This window comes from Triticum aestivum, chromosome 2D, assembly GCF_018294505.1.
Source record: "Triticum aestivum cultivar Chinese Spring chromosome 2D, IWGSC CS RefSeq v2.1, whole genome shotgun sequence".
Classification (NCBI taxonomy): domain Eukaryota; kingdom Viridiplantae; phylum Streptophyta; class Magnoliopsida; order Poales; family Poaceae; genus Triticum; species Triticum aestivum.
In genome coordinates, this window is record NC_057799.1 from 307,221,179 (window position 1) to 307,238,072 (window position 16,894).

The 16,894-nt window shown below is 44.3% G+C and overlaps 1 protein-coding gene across 1 annotated transcript; it reads left to right on the forward strand.

Moving 5' to 3' along the window:
• Positions 1-12,700: 12,700 nt before the first annotated feature.
• On the forward strand, positions 12,701-16,480 carry LOC123052860 (CBL-interacting protein kinase 23). The gene is made up of 14 exons (XM_044476215.1): positions 12,701-13,192; positions 13,669-13,731; positions 13,952-14,023; positions 14,112-14,219; positions 14,321-14,401; positions 14,587-14,640; positions 14,739-14,864; positions 15,011-15,100; positions 15,194-15,313; positions 15,396-15,512; positions 15,598-15,714; positions 15,814-15,870; positions 16,005-16,079; positions 16,201-16,480. The coding sequence occupies exons 1-14, from the start codon at positions 12,983-12,985 to the stop codon at positions 16,297-16,299; spliced, it is 1,389 nt and encodes a 462-aa protein (XP_044332150.1). The 5' UTR covers positions 12,701-12,982; the 3' UTR covers positions 16,300-16,480.
• The last annotated feature ends 414 nt before the right edge of the window (positions 16,481-16,894 follow it).

Below are 16,894 nucleotides of genomic sequence, written 5' to 3' on the forward strand. Positions count from 1 at the left end.
ATTGTTGACGTTGGACAAGGAAGACAACTTAATGGTTTATGTTTGTTTATATTCACATAGAAGTCCTATTGTCATAGATCCTTTAACATGTGATGCTTGCCCCTATCTTTGCTAGCCAAAAAATCCGCACTAAGTAGAGATACTACTTGTGCATCCAAAAACCCTTAAACCCAAATCTTTTTCAAGTGTCCACCATACCTACCTAGGGATTGAGCAAGATCCCTCAAGTAAGTTGTCATCGGTGCAAAAAGGCAATAAAAATGCTTCTAAATGTGTGAGATCATTTAGTGTAAGAGAAAATTGAGCGTTGTACGAACTTGGATGACAAAGAATAAAAGCGACAGACTGCATAATAAAGGTTGTCATCTTAAGGAGCAATACAATGTGACGTTCTCTTGCACTAAGGGATTGAGCATACAAACAAATAAGCGCATGGCAACCTCTGCTTCCCTCTACGAAGGGCCTATCTTTTACTTTTATGTATTTACTTTTATGCAAAGAGTTAAAGTTTTTCTTCTATTCCTTTTATTTTCTCCTTTGGCAAGCATCATGTGGTGAGGAAAGATCTAGGCACATATGTCCAGCTGAATATAGATAGCATGAGTTATTATTGTTAACATCACCCTTGAGGTGAGTATGTTGGGAGGCGAAACTATAAGCCCCTATTTTTCTATGTGTCCGGTTGAAACGTTTTGCTCATGGGTACGAGGTGAGTGTTAGCAATCATAGAAGACTATATGATGGTTGAGTATGTGGACTTGCCTAAAAGGCTCCGACACGTGACCCTTCCTGAAAAGATGATGAATTGTAGTTGCAAAGTTGACTGAGAACATAGTTTGTTGGTTTCTAGTAGAGTTTTTGCTTTATACTTCGATTGAGTGATGAACTATCACTTATTCATGAGAAGTATATGATAAAAGTTCTATGATAAAATTCCTATGTTTAATTTGTTTTCTGTTATAATAATCAACATGATGCTTCTATGTCTGTATTTTGTTTTTATCGACACCTCTCTCTCAAAGCATGTGGACATGTTTTTCGATTTCGGTTTTCACTTGAGGACAAGCGAGGTCTAAGCTTGGGGGAGTTGATACGTCCATTTTGCATCATCTTTTCTTACTGTTATTTATAATGTTTTTATCCATAATAATGCTTTTTGGAGTAATTCTAATGCCTTTTCTCTCATAATTTGCAAGGTACACACTAAGAGGGAGAATTCTGGCAGCTGGAAACCTGGACCTGAAAAAGCTACGTCAGGCCAGCTATTCTGCACAACTCCAAACAAGTTGAAACTTCACGGAGAATTTTTATGGAATATTTAAGAATTATTGGAGCCAATAACTACCAGAGGGGGCCGCCAGGTGGGCACAACCCACCTGGGCGCGCCAGGGCCCCCAGGCGCGCCCTGGTGGGTTGTGGCCTCCTCGGCCCACCTCCGGTGCCCATATTCTGATATATCGGTCATTTTGACCTAGAAAAAATAAGGAGGAGACTTTCGGGACGGAGCACCGTCGTCTCGAGGCGGAACTTGAGAAGGGGCACTTTTGCCCTCCGGCGGAGCGATTCCGCCGGGGGAACTTCCCTCCCGGAGGGGGAAATCATCGCCATCATCATCACCAACAACTCTCCCATCTTGGGGAGGGCAATCTCCATCAACATCTTCAACAGCACCATCTCATCTCAAACCCTAGTTCATCTCTTGTATTCAATCTTGTTACCGGAACTATAGATTGGTGCCTATGGGTGACTAGTAGTGTTGATTACATCTTGTAGTTGATTACTATATGGTTTATTTGGTGGAAGATTATATGTTAAGATCCATTATGCTATTTAATACTCCTATGATCATGAACATGTTTATCATTTGTGAGTAGTTACTTTTGTTCTTGAGGTTACAGGAGAAATCATGTTGCAAGTAATCATGTGAACTTGATATGTGTTCGATATTTTGATAGTATGTATGTTGTGATTTCCTTAGTGGTGTCATGTGAACATCGACTACATGACACTTCACCATATTTGGGCCTAAGGGAACGCATTATAGAGTAGCAATTAGATGGTGGGTTGCGAGAGTGATAGAAGCTTAAACCCCAGTTTATGCGCTATTCCGTAAGGGACCGATTGGATCCAAGAGTTTAATGCTATGGTTAGAACTTGTTCTTAATACTTTTCTCGTAGTTGCTGATGCTTGCGGGAGGGTTAATCATAAGTAGGAGGTTTGTTCAAGTAAGAACAACACCTAAGAACCGGTCCACCCACATATCAAATTATTAAAGTAGCGAACACAAATCAAACCAACATGATGAAAGTGACTAGATGAAATTCCCGTGTATCCTCAAGAACGCTTTGCTTATCATAAGACACCATTTTGGCCTGTCATTTGCCTCAAAGGGATTGGGCTACCTTGCTGCACTTTTGTTATTACTGTTGCTACTTGCTCGTTACAAATTATCTTGCTATCAAACTACTCCGCTACTTACAATTTCAGCACTTGCAGACATTACCTTACTGAAAACTACTTGTCATTTCCTTCTGCTCCTCGTTGGGTTCGACACTCTTACTTATCGAAAAGAGCTACAATTGATCCCCTATACTTGTGGGTCATCAATCTCTCCTAAAGAGGGCCGTGAAATTCTAAGGGAGATTCATGAAGGAGATTGTGGCCATCATGCTGGCTCTAAGTCTCTCGTGGCGAAGGCTTTTTGTCCTGGGTTTTATTGGCTGACGACTCATGCTGATGCAGAAGATCTGGTTAGCAAGTGCGATGGTTGTCAGAAATTTTCCAGACGAGCTCATGTGTCGGCTCAAGAATTGAGGATGATTCCAATCACTTGGCCGTTTGCGGTCTGGGGGCTGGATATGGTTGGGCCTTTCAAGAGATCCAAGGACAAAAAGACCCACCTTTTGGTGGCGGTTGACAAATTTATGAAGTGGATTGAGGCAGAGCCGGTCAGCAAGTGTGACGCGGCCATGACGGTTCAATTCATTAAAAAGGTGATTTTTGTTTCGGCTACCCTCATAGCATCATAACTGACAATGGTACTAATCTGTCTAAGGGTGTTATGAAATAATTTTGTCAACAAGAGCATATTCGTCTTGACGTTTCGTCAGTGGCTCACCCCCAGTCCAATGGTCAAGCTGAAAGAGCAAATCAAGAAATCTTGAGAGGCATCAAGCCCCGGCATATGGTCCCTTTGCTGAGGACGTCGGGTTGTTGGGTTGAGGAGTTACTCTCGGTTCTTTGGAGTATCAATACTACCCCCAACAGATCCACGAGTTATATGCCTTTCTTCATGGTTTATGGAGCGGAGGCGGTTCTTCCCAGTGACATCCGTCACGACTCGCCCTGGGTGACGGCTTATGTTGAAGCTGATAATGAAACAACACGTCAGGATGATCTTTACTCCTGGAAGAGGAGCGTGACCTTGCGGCGGCTCGTTCGGTGATTTATCAGCAAGATCTGCGTCGTTATCATAGTCGTCGGGTTAAAACCCGGACCTTTCAAGAAGGTGACCTGGTGCTCCGGCTCATCCAGGATCAGACAGATATGCATAAATTATCCCCACCTTGGGAAGGGCCTTTTGTGGTCAGCAAAAACCTGAACAACGGGTCATACTACCTCATTGATATTCGAGACCACAAGGACTCACGCACATCGGAGGAGGAGACCCGCCGGCCTTGGAACATTGCTCATCTTCGGCCTTATTACGCTTGAGCCACCGGCTCTTGTGTTGTACATATTTTCATCCATGTATATATTATGATCAGTATAATAAAGACGGCATCCCTGATAATTCAGGGCCTCTGTCGTTTCATCTCTGAGTATCCGAGTCTTTATTATCAGTTCATAAGATCACTTGGGGGCTTCCTGCTGACTGAGCATAGCTATGACTACCCTCTTGATCCGGCTTGCACGCCTTGATACAAATTACTTGGGGGCTTCCTGCTCATTGAGCATAGCTATGACTACCCAATTTGATCCGGCTTACACGCCTTGTTGCAAATTACTTGGAGGTTTCCTGCCCAAGTTAAAGGTTACCAAAGAGAACTTGCTACAGTGCGCAGTTCAAACATAGGTATCCTGCCTTGAGGGCTCATTATATGTCACTTGGGGGCTTCCTGTTCAATGAACATAAACTTTACTTACCCTCTTGATCGGCTTGTATGCCAGGTGTAAACACCAAATTCCGGGTTATCCTGCCTATATGTCCTTGTCACTCCGCCCAGGTAATCCTGGAATGACCCGCCATACTCTCAACAGTCAATCTTATAAAGACCCTGAACTTGTTGAGGTTAAAACAGCGGTTGGTCATGTGAGGGCCGGCTTACGGGTTTGAATGAAGGATTAACTTAGTGGTTGTGCTTCCCATGAAAACACTTGAAATTTCGGCTTGGCGGCCTATGAAAGTCTTGTTTTTCTGATCTGTTATTTTCCGAACATTGTTTGGGTTCATATCCTTGTTCCATATTAACATATGGTTTAAAACAATTCAGGCCATGTAGCCTTAATCCTTATGACTCATATTTGAGCATATCTGGGGTTTTGATAACCCGTTCTAGCTTTGGACGTTAAGTCGCTAGTATACTTTGATTACGCACATGGAGTTATGCGCTATAAGTCTTTGGGTTGTCACCCTCACTGGATATGGCGATGTAAGCCGGCAGTGTGAAACAATTTCACAGGTATGTTTTTACTTATTATATGAATATGCGAGATTTGATAACCCACCCTGGTTATAGACGTTAAAGTTGCCAGAACATATTTTGTTGGGCATTATGACCCGCCCTGGTGTAAATCGCCAGGGCATATGCTGTTTATTCTGTGTGCAAGAACATTGCAAAATAGTATAATCTTCCTTGTAAGCTTGTCAAAGGCACATAGAAAATGCATCAGCAGTTTGAAAGCAAAAACATGCACGATGGCATGGCAGATCATGGTTTTCAAACTAGCCTATTACAAGGCTTTCTAAGGCCCAAATTGATTAAATTGTTTTTCAGAGACAAGCACTATGCTGCAGGTTGAGAACCGCCCCTTTGAGTCAATTGTTCTGGGCTCGGCGGGTTGAAGACTCCGAGTCATCTTGCACCGGTTCTTATTCTTCCTCATCCATTGGCTGGAAGTCAGATGTAGCCCATTTGATCCCAGTCAAAGCTTTGAATACAGCTTCATCATCTATAAGGGTTGATGGATCAATATCATCCACGGCCTCATGAACCGGCGTTGTTACTCTTGAGTTCTCTTTGGTGTAAGCCGCCTGATATTTTGACAAGTCCGTCTCCTCAGCTAGCTTGCTAGCCAAAGGGCGCATTTCCCTTACGCACTTGGTGAAATCTGCTGCTTCGAAGGGAGACCCGTCTTCTTTTCATCTTGGGCAGCCGGTGGCCAACTCTTTTGGGTTCAGTTCTGCTTGCCATGCCTTTGCCCGGCTCAGCGCGGTGATGGCACCGGCTCTGGCGGCTGATTGTTTCAGCTCTTCAACTCTTTGCAGCAGTACAGACAATTTCTCTAGCACTTCCTTGATGAGTGAAGGTGGTTGCTTTTTATGCGAGATAGCAGATATAGCCCGTTGTACACCGGTGTATAACTGTTCCACAAGGGTGTATGTAGCTTTAAGCTTCACGCGCATGTCTTGACCCAAGTTGGAACTTCTGGAGCCTGCATCAGCAACGATATTGATAAACCGGCTGATGGTTGTTATACGTTGGCGGTGAAAGATTGAAGTATAAGATTACTTACCAAAGATGGCAGCGGTCATGCTATTAATTTGATGCTTCAAGCCGGATAACTCGTCAGTCACCGGCTTAAGAGTAGCCTCAACATCTTCAGCTCTTTTTAATAGAGCCGCCTTCTGAGTCTCCCGGCCGGTTCTCTCAACACTGAAATCCCTTTTCAGTTTTCAGTCTCTTCTAAGGCGGTTTTCAGCTCTGACATGGCCTTCGAAGTCTCTGATTGTTGGGATTTGATGTTTTGCCGCAGATCGGTGACTTGAGATTCTTTCATATTTAATTCAGCCTGCAATATACAAAGACAGGCAGCATTATAAACATCATACTTGAAGTCCCAGGCATAATACAAGCATTTTACTTGGCACTTGGGGGCTAATGCAGGGCATCTTTTTTGCATACAAATATCTAATGACCCGACGCATTCTTGTCACATTGAGCTGGCTCATGGGGGCTACATATTTGGATTTGTTCGTAAATATGGTGATAAGTCCCGGCTTAGCTATGCAGCTTAAGCCGGCCCTTAGGGGATACTCATTTGGATCTCGAACACTTTGAAGGATTGCAAGATAGGTGACATTTAAGTCTACAGCATGTTCAATTTTTTCATATCCAGTAGACTTGGCGGCTGATATATACTTATATGAGAAGGCTTTGTTAGTGCTTACCTCAAAACGCTCCTTCATGAGGTTAACCAGGCCAGCTTCAAAGCCGCGACTGGTGTGAAGGCGGTTCAAATAGCCCGCATGAATCTCATGGGCGTTGAACTGGGCATAGCTTCCCAAATCCAACTTCCACTTGCCTTTTTCAGCAGCTGAAAATTCCTCTTTAGCGTTGTGTTTAGATAAGACAATGGGGTTGCCCGGCTCTGTATAACCAACCTCGGTGACAACAACGTCTTCAGCCTTTTCTTCAGTAGGCTTGATGGGACTTGGCGGCTTAGCATTGGCCGGGTTAACATCCATGGAGTCCAATGTGACATTGTGCTCTTATGGCGGCGGATCATCAGCGGCAGCTTCAAGAGTCTGATGGGAAGCTTCTGACATCATTTGCTTCTCTGGCTCAGTGGTGTTGGTGTCATCGCCGAGCTTACTTGTCTTCGCCTTCTTGCTTGGCTTGGCTTTACCACTGGCAATGAGACATAAACAGATATTAGCATGATAATTTGCAAAGGGTTTCAAAGCAAGAAAATTCAATGATTCTCACCTAGGGGCGACTTTGAAGAGGGGGATCTGAGTCCCAGTGGAGCCACCAGATGAGGAGTGAGAAGTTCCTTGATAGTTTGAATCAGAAGGGTTAAGAGGTTGTCGAATAAGACCCGCCTTTGGAAAAGCTAAGTCGGAAATCTGTGAAACCTCTGCTCGGCGTTTGCGAGGAACCGACATGTTAGGTAAGCCGGAGGAGAGATTCCCACCGCCTTTGTTCCGGGTCGTGCGGTGAACTTCGTGCTGCTGCTTCTTCAAAATAAAGTTGGGATCCAGGTAAGCTAAAGGGTGAGAAAACCTTACTTTCCGACTCGCTTGACGAACTTTCTGTCCTTGTAGAGGTTCTGAGTCGGAGGAAAGGATAGTTACCTCTTCACCATTTGCATGACTGGCCTCCGCGTCATCTTGATAGTAATCAATGTCAATAAGACGAACAAAGAAAGAGCCAAGGGAGTCAAGTTCTACCTCCGACTCATCATCCAGAGTAAATAAATCAGTTGTATCTACCTTCTTTTTGGCAGGCTTCTTGGAAACCTTGGTCTTGGTTCTGACCTTCTTGCCCGGCTTACCTTGGAGTTTCTTGTTCCAAAAGGGGGAATCAGCCTGCAGAAGTTCAAGTAATAATGAGAAGGCAGTTTGACAAATAATGAGTTAGTGAAAGTTGCTCGAAAAATACTTACAACTGGCGGCTTGTTGAGGGTGCAGAAGGGGTTCAGCCCCACTTTGCTGCAAGTCTCTAAACTCTCGTTGAGAAGAGTCTTGGTCATATCATTGATTTGTTTATCTTCCAGACGGATTGGAGAGTAACGCAGCGGGTCTTTGACATCACCGGTATACTCACACATTAAACCGGATCGGCGGCTTAAGGGTAAGATTCTCCATGCAACCCAGCATCAAACCAGATCGACTCCAGTCAAACCATTGGCCATCAAGGCCCTAATCTTTGAAAAAAGGGCATATATTTGGCCCGTTCTTCTGTGCTGATCCGCTCTGGGAGAGGATGTCTGTTGCTAAGTCGGCTTTCACGGTAACCCGGTAGAGGATTTTCACCTTATGGAGATGTATCCTTGCAGTAAAACCAATTCTGGTTCCAATCCTTAGGGTGTCTGGGAGGTGCGGCGGCAGGAAAGGTGGCTTCTTTCCGCCTCTGAATTGAAATGCCACCTAGTTCTAGGCTGGGCCCGTCTGTGAACTCGGTCTGGCGGTTCAGGTAATAGAATTCCCTGAGCAATTCTGCAGTGCGCTCCTGTTGAAGGTACACTTCACAAAAAACTTGTAAGTTACAGATGTTTGAAAGAGAGTTGGGCCCGATGTCTTGAGGATGAAGTTGGAAGAAATGCAGCACATCACGAAAGAATTTTGAGCCGGGTGGAGTGAATCCCCGGAGCATGTGATCAGTAAAAACTACGACTTCGCCTTCCTTTGGATCACGGGTGGTTTCTGTTCCTGGGACTCTCTAGTGGATAACATTCTTGGCAGCTAAGACGTCTACTTGGACATGCTCATTCAGTGTTTGCTCTGTAAACCGGGAGGCGACCCAATTGCATGAAGTGACAATTTTGGTCATTTTTGTTGATGGAAAGCCTAGAAAGGAAAATATTGCCGGATTAAAGTTATGCTATTAAGCCGTCCAGTGATCAAAAAATAAGTGCACTATGCCAGGCTAATTCATATGCCGAGAATACATACTATAAAGGTTGGCATGATTAAACCGGAAGACGATGCCGGGTTATACAGATTCTGAATATATACTAACGGCTTAAAGTGGGGCTAATGGTGTCTGGCGGGTCACGGCCTATCGTATAAGCCGCCCGCACGACCGCAGTTCACAAGTGTCTGTAGACCTATGAGTGAAATTTTGCTAAGTACTGAACAAACAGGTTCTACAGATCAGTTCTATTATTTTGGATCTACGGCAGTTCAGAAAATAAAATAAATCTTAAACCTAAGGTGGCGGCAGCAGAAGAACTCGTGTGCTCAGATGGGATCTTGTATAGAAAAGGTGTTTTCTGCTATTGGAAAGGGATGCTAAACTACTACCGCACAATTTCAGTGACGTGTTCGGATCAAACTATGTGTTCTAACTAGGAGAATGAAGAACAATGAAGAACACCGACGAATAGCGGAAACCCTAGTGAAGATTTGTTATGAGGGAAGCTGAGTGCTTACTGATGCCGAGGAACAACGGAGGTGTGTCGCGATTTTCTGGTCTGGTCAGGTTGATGCAGCGGCTGGAGTTGCTGCGGTTGATGAAGGACGACGGCGGCGGAGCTCGGTTGCAGCGGAGTCGCGAGGAAGAAGAAGATGTGAGGACAGGGGTAAAAAGTGAAAGGAAGGGCCCCTGTCCCTATTTATAAGGAAATGACTAGACGGCATGCGCGGGAATCGAGGAGGCCGAAAAATGGTTATGTGGCTATATGGACGCCTTGATTTTCAGGGGTCCATTAAGATAAGGATCTGTTGAGATATCCTGGGCTTTGTGCGAAGTTAATGCACATGATGTCATGGCGGGTTACCACGATTCTGTGATGTGAGGTCATGGCGGGTTACAGCGAGTTGATGAGGAATTGATGATGGAAGATTCTGCTAAGTAAAGTGGTGAAGATTGATGTGAACAAGTTCAAATCAACCTGGGGCCTAATTTGGGGATATAACTGCTAGGTATGACCCTCCCAGGAGGGGCCGGGTCATGCCATTGGCGGCTTAAAGATGAAGATGCCCGATGAGGTCCAAGAAGACATGAAGATGGCGGTTCATGGAGCAAGCCTATTGAAGGCCCAAGACCCGGAAGCGACTTGAGGCCCAAATGGATGAGCCGCCATATGTTAAACTTGTTTTTAAGGCAAGCTTAGTTAGAAACCGAGTCGGTCATGTTTGTGTGAGCCGGCCGAGACTCCGTAAGCCGTCGGGCATCAACCTGTATATAAAGGGGTGACCCGGCGGCGGGTTAACTCAAGAAACAGTCGATCGAGAACTAGGCCAAGTGTATTCGCTCCCTAGTAATCGAAACCCAAGCAATACAACCTAAAGCAGGAGTAGGCTTTTACCTCATTGAGAGGGGCCGAACCTGGGTAAACTCTCTGTGTCCTTTGTCCCGTTCAACCCCTTCAAGTTAACCTAATTGCGATGGCTCCACACCTAAGTCCTTTTGCTAGGGCATCTGTCGTGTTAAGTCCTTGACACGATCAATACAATTCTAGCATGAATAATAAACATTTATCATGAATAAGAAAATATAAAATAACAACTTTATTATTGCCTCTAGGGCATATTTCCTTCATCATCTGTTCGGCCTTGATTGCTTTGCTCTAATAGGAGAAATATTTAGGCCTTCCTTGGGATAGTCGCACCAACCACTAACATAGGGTGCAACATTTTCGTATATCTTGTCATTTCTTTGAGAACAAATGCTTCAACATCCCATGAGGAAAAATTCTATTTCCTCTCACTATTATTTCGTATTCTTTTTTTTTTGTAAAAAGAGTCTTGGCTTAGTGGTTGGGTATGCGGTTGTGCAGCCTAACGACGAGTTCAATTCTTAGAATTGGCAAGTGATGCACAGAGGTTTTCTCCCATTTATTGATGATGAAGCTTGGTGTATGGTGAAACCACTTTTATCAAGAAGCATCTTAATACTCATTTGGAAAATTCTGATGACCATGTTTATCTTGATACTGATGCTAAAATGTTTTTATGCATCCCTAGTTGGTGCATAGGTCGAAAAGTGAAAATCTCTCCCATTTTTCAGGCCAGTTCCCATTATAGCCACTCGACCCTTGCGTCGTCTCCCCAGAGGCGAACGCTCGCGCCGCCAGATACCCTCACGCTGCTGCTTTCCCATCCGCCGCTGCCGTCGGCGTCCTTTTGTAGCAATGTGTGCTTGAGTTTTAGAGAGTGACTCCAACAAAACATTGGATAGCATATCAAGATCACCGTTATGAAGCATCATATGGACGTGCGCCAAGACTATGCCAATCTAGATATTTCTGGACTTGTTGCAGATCACGATGCATACCTGCATGGATGTACCCTAGCAAGCTAACAATGTATGCATCAACAGACGCATTTACAAATCAAGACACTGAAACGTAGCAACAAAGACTACAAAAGTAGCAACCTGCTAACCGTTGTTTTAAGTCAAACAGTTTGATCATAGGAAACCACGTGCTAAACTAGCTCAAAGACAATCCTTTTGTAACAATGGGTGCATGAGTTCTAGAGAGTGACTCTAACAAAACATTGGATAGTATATCAAGATCACCATTATGAAGATTGGTAGCAACAAAATACAAATGCAATACTAACAAGCCATCCACGGTTGCGCTCGTCGTATTTCTCTTTGTTGCAGTCACTAGTATTTTGGAGTCGACTATAAACCAACACAAACCAAAACAAAAAGGCGTCAGCGTGTTGTGCCAAAAGGAAACCTCAAGGTATATGGAGAAATAGCCAAAATTGAATACACGTGTACCTCAGGCCACTTCCTCGAGGAGTAAAAAATAGAGCATAAATATTGCAAGATTTTCAAAGGATAGGAACAACGCTAATTTATAGTGGTGGAATACAGATGGTGCACTGCCGAGCCACCCATGTGTCATATATTTGTTTTATGTGCTTTTCTATGATATCATCGAGCGTACAAACAAGCTCGTGGGGAAAAAAATGATGGCATCATCCACCACGTCGAAAACAATACGGAGGCATAAAACTAAGTGTGCATCATAGTACGCCACCAACCTTAAGTCGAGTGTGACAAATAAGTAAATCAAAGCTCTTACCATGTGTACACTTCAAATGACAAGTGGAATCTCTCCCAAGTTAAAGAAAAACACACAAAAGGAAAAATGTCATTTCTGTATGTGGTCCCAGCAATTCGTTTCACCTGGGCCCACCCCGAACATGAGAAAGAGAATAATTTGCGACTAGTAAAATACATGGCCATTCGTTCTAAAATACCAGTACTCGGTGAGTAATAATGGCCCTGTTTGGATACTCTAACTCAGTTAGAGGTTAGAGTTAGATTCTAACCCTGATCTAGCCCTGAACTAACTCTAGCTAAATAGGTGTTTGGATGGCAGGGTTAGATAAAGCGCGGATACGGCGAGGCGCCTTCACGAATGATGCAAGAGGGAGGGAGGGAGAGGACGAGAAGCTTCGAGAAAGTGGGGAGGGATCTGCTGCGGGGGGAGCGAGAGAAAAAAGTGTTTTTTATGGTCCCGTGAAGAACTAACCCAAATAAGCACCTTTTGGGTGGGTTAGATTTTTTGGATGGGTTAGATTCATCTAACCCAAACTAACCCTCCTGTTTAGTTATTTTTGGGTTAGTTGAGTCCAAACTAACCCAAACTAACTCTAATCTATGGATCCAAACAGGGTCAATGTATTGCTACTGAAATTATTTGGGGTGGTCAAACAAATATAAAAATAGCAGCATTAATTAATTGTAGAATATGCCTACTAGCATCAACATACATTGGAAAAAATAAATACTACGATTGAACTACCGAAGGATATAGAGACAGTATTTGAAGATGGTGGCAAAGTCGTTGAACGGACAGAGCAGCAAACTCTAGTTGCGGCAGTGAACAGTAGAGAGAGGCGGGCTGTAGGAAAGCTCGCCCGGTCGCCCGCACGCGCGACGCTCGGCGCACCGCACCGCACCTTCGTGAGACGTCACGACGCACGCACTCACGCACGCGGCGGGACCGCGCTCGCACCCCCTCGTTCTTCTCCGCCTCCGCCTCCGCCCGCCTATACATACCACCATCCCCCCTCCTCTCCTCTCTCCCCTACCGTTCCGCCATTAACCGCCACTACTGCTGCCTCTCTTCCTGAATCTTGATCCCACTCCCATGCCTGCGACTCTACGAGTTCGCTGAGAACTAACTACCACCAGACTCCATGCGGCATCGGCAGCAAGGGGAGGACAACAAGGAGCTCTTCGTGCAGTGGAGGCCCTGCGACAAGAAGAGGTCCTAGTCGCCGGCGACCCGCAGCCGCAGGAACAGATCTGTTTATCGGGTAATTCTTTTAATCGGTGGGTGTTGGGCTGAATGGTTGATTCGAGCGCGGGAGGGAAGATGAGCGCGCACGGCGGCGGTGGCGGCGGGAGGACGCGGGTGGGGAGGTACGAGCTGGGGAGGACGCTCGGGGAAGGGACGTTCGCCAAGGTCAAGTTCGCCAGGAACGTCGAGACCGGCGAGAATGTCGCCATCAAGATCCTCGACAAGGACAAGGTCCTCAAGCACAAGATGATCGCGCAGGTACTTCCATCTTGTCTTTCTTCTTCCTCTTCTTCGGACCCAACGCCAAAAAGAAAAAGAAAAACTATTATTTTCTTCCCAATCCAAATCCATGGCCTGCTCAGATTATTTATGTTGTACTAAAAGGGACGCCTTGATCATCTTTCTCGATCATTAAGCATTGTTTAAAAAAGGGGGGGTTTATAGGGCTGTTTTTTTTTCTAATTTTTTTGGGTGAAAACTATTGAACGAAAGAGTACTGCTAGTTCGACTTGGTGGAACACCGAGACGTGAGAGTCCGTGAAACCGGCAGCAGCAACGGCGTTCCAGAATAGCGTTCTACCGCCAATTCAATTCAATGCGCCCGCCGAGGCCGAGGCCAAGACCAAGGCTTGGCGGGCGTCTCGTGCGCGTTCGTTGGAAAGCGCAGAGTTTAGTTGGCGGCCGTGATCAAATTTGGCTCTTCACGCCTTTGATACATCTCTTTTTCTCTGCAGATAAAGCGCGAGATCTCCACCATGAAGCTCATCAGGCACCCCAACGTCATCCGCATGTACGAGGTATAGACTAGTTACTAGTGCAACCTGAAATCATCATCATCATCAACATCATTTAAGCAAAATACAGTGGAGTAATTATTTGCTCATATTCCTCGCATGAGGAAATTATGTATATATATTTGGTTATCTTTTCATTTCTCGTTAAAAACTAGGTATCTTTTGCCTTTTGACTATGTATGTAAATGACCATGCCCACTTCTAATTGGCGTGTCTTTTAAAGGTGATGGCCAGCAGGACAAAGATATACATAGTCATGGAGCTTGTCACAGGTGGCGAACTTTTCGACAAAATCGTGAGTATATACCTTGCTCAACATTTTGGGTTATGCTTTGCTTCCCACTCTGCCTATATGCTTATTTTGCGGTGATCCGTGCGTCTAGGCTTCACGTGGGAGGCTCAAAGAGGACGATGCCAGGAAATATTTCCAGCAGCTCATCAACGCTGTCGACTACTGCCATAGCAGAGGCGTCTATCACCGTGATCTCAAGGTACCGTCGCGTGCCGGTGCCGGTGCCGTGGTGGTTACTCATCTGTCCTATGGGAAGAAACAAAAAGTGGTCTGATACCATTTTCTTCTTCCACGTTTCAGCCTGAAAATCTTCTGCTTGATGCTAACGGTACTCTCAAGGTGTCCGATTTTGGACTCAGCGCCCTATCGCAGCAAGTCAGAGTAAGCAAATTGACTGCTTTCTCATTTTCCACCTTGATAAAAGAAAACACTGTGATGGAAAATTCAGTGTTCCTTCCAGCGGGGCCTGGCTTCTTTTATGTTTTGCTATTTATCTGACAGTGTGTTTGCGAATCAGCCGATAGAATCTGACGATTATTTTTGCATATCTTTCTGCTATCTTGCAGGAGGATGGGCTGCTGCATACGACTTGTGGAACTCCCAATTATGTTGCTCCCGAGGTTCTTCATTTGCATCCACACCCTAAATTAATTGTCTAATTCTCTCCATTCAAGTCAATATTTTGTTCTCATTTTTCAATACTCTCTTGGGCGTACAGGTTATAAACAACAAAGGTTATGATGGAGCCAAGGCTGATCTGTGGTCATGTGGGGTGATTCTCTTTGTCCTCATGGCAGGCTACCTTCCGTTCGAAGATTCAAATCTCATGGCGCTTTACAAGAAGGTGAATTACTTTTACTGCTTTTCTGTTGTCAAAAGGAAGTTCCTCTTTTTGTGAGGAAAAAATGCTTTTACTAATACGATCCAAGTGCTTGTTCGATGTTACCAGAATAATCAAGTGCCTGAAAGATAACCTGCTTGTTCATGCAGATATACAAAGCAGACTTCAGTTGCCCATCTTGGTTCTCGACGAGCGCAAAGAAGCTCATCAAGAAGATACTAGATCCTAATCCTAACAGTGTATGTTCGTCTGTTCATTGGTATCATGTCACTTTGTTTCATCGAAGCTTATATTTGAGAGATAGCTCATGTCATTGTTATTGCCCTGTGCAGAGAATAACTATTGCTGAGGTTATTAACAATGAGTGGTTCAAGAAAGGATATCAGCCTCCTAGGTTTGAGACAGCAGAAGTTAATCTGGATGACATTAACTCTATTTTCAATGAATCTGGGGTAAGTATTTCCTCACCATGTTATATCAACATGTGTTCTAATGCGGTGGATGGACTTGGTAACATTTTTTGTAATGATCCAGGACCCAGCACAACTTGTTGTCGAGAGACGTGAAGAAAGGCCGGCAGTGATGAATGCATTCGAGTTGATCTCTACCTCCCAGGGCCTCAATCTTGGCACACTATTTGAGAAGCAAACGGTATGCTCAACATCTCAAATTGTTCATGAATTAAGATTTTTATAACCATGGGATTCCTTTTAATTTGAAATCTTGCTATAAATAGGATTCTGTTAAACGTGAAACACGGTTTGCGTCGAGGCTTCCAGCAAACGAAATATTGTCGAAAATTGAAGCAGCAGCAGGACCCATGGGCTTCAATGTACAGAAGCGCAACTACAAGGTGCCTATTATATTAGCAGATAAAAAAACAATTACAGCATGTTTCCATTTTACCTGAACATTATCCTGATGACAATTTTCTGGAATTAAATCAAATCAGCTGAAGTTGCAAGGAGAGAATCCTGGAAGGAAAGGTCAGCTGGCAATTGCAACAGAGGTATATTTCATAGTATCGCTTTGCCTTGTTTTTTTTGTTGTTGTTGAGAGAATCGCTTTGCCTTGTTATATGTTGCTTTGCACTATTCTTGCATGGTATATGGACTGACATGGTTCCATCTGTAATAACCTCAGGTTTTTGAAGTGACACCCTCACTCTACATGGTGGAGCTCCGCAAGTCGAATGGCGATACCCTCGAGTTCCACAAGGTGAGGTTCAAACTGAGATATTGCAGTGAAATTACTTCGGAACTTCATACTGTTTCAAAAAAGATGAATTTTGCTGTTGGTTTTTAGACTAATCTGTTGCATGATTTCACGTCCTGTGCAGTTTTACCATAGTATCTCGAATGGCCTGAAGGATGTCATGTGGAAGCCAGAGGGTAGCATAGCCGAAGGCGACGAGACCCGGCACCGGAGGTCTCCGTGATCATATCTAAATGTTAGGAGATAGTAGAAGATAAAACTAGTCAGGAATCTCAGGAAAGGCATGTGGATGTTTTCTCATGTTCTAGCCGTGGTTGTAAACAAAGATCCGAGTTTATGGATGAAAAGGTGTGTAAAGTTGCATTGGTTTTAACCTAGTAGGAAATATGGAGTAATTGGGATTATCATCTGTGTTGGCGACATTCATGTTCTGCTCTATAAAACATGCATTGGTACAACACTCCCCCTTCCTTAGTAAGAGGAGGTCCAACTAAATACCTAAATGCTAACAATTTGACATCAGCCCGAGGAGATATTTCGAGCGAACTCCTCAAAGCAGATCACACGCATCCCTCTAAGCGAACTATGAGCTGGCGGCACAAAATTATTTGCTCAGGATGACAAATTCTAACGTACCATGGCAAATCCAAACAAGTTAGAAAATTGCTTTTTAGGTTGGCAATTCTCCATATTGCAATGGAAAATCTTTGGAAACATATATATATATATATATATATATATATATATATATATATATATATATTAGAAAAGGAGAAGGACCCCGGGCCTCTGCATCTGGACGATGCATGCAGCCACTT

What these genes read in the sequence shown, in the direction of transcription:
- LOC123052860 (XM_044476215.1), top strand. Translation starts at nt 12,983, where the DNA reads ATGGTTGATTCGAGCGCGGGAGGGAAGATGAGCGCGCACGGCGGCGGT. An exon ending in AGCACAAGATGATCGCGCAG is followed by an intron (nt 13,193 to 13,668) that starts GTACTTCCATCT and finishes TTTTCTCTGCAG; the next exon opens with ATAAAGCGCGAGATCTCCAC. An exon ending in TACAGAAGCGCAACTACAAG is followed by an intron (nt 15,715 to 15,813) that starts GTGCCTATTATA and finishes AAATCAAATCAG; the next exon opens with CTGAAGTTGCAAGGAGAGAA.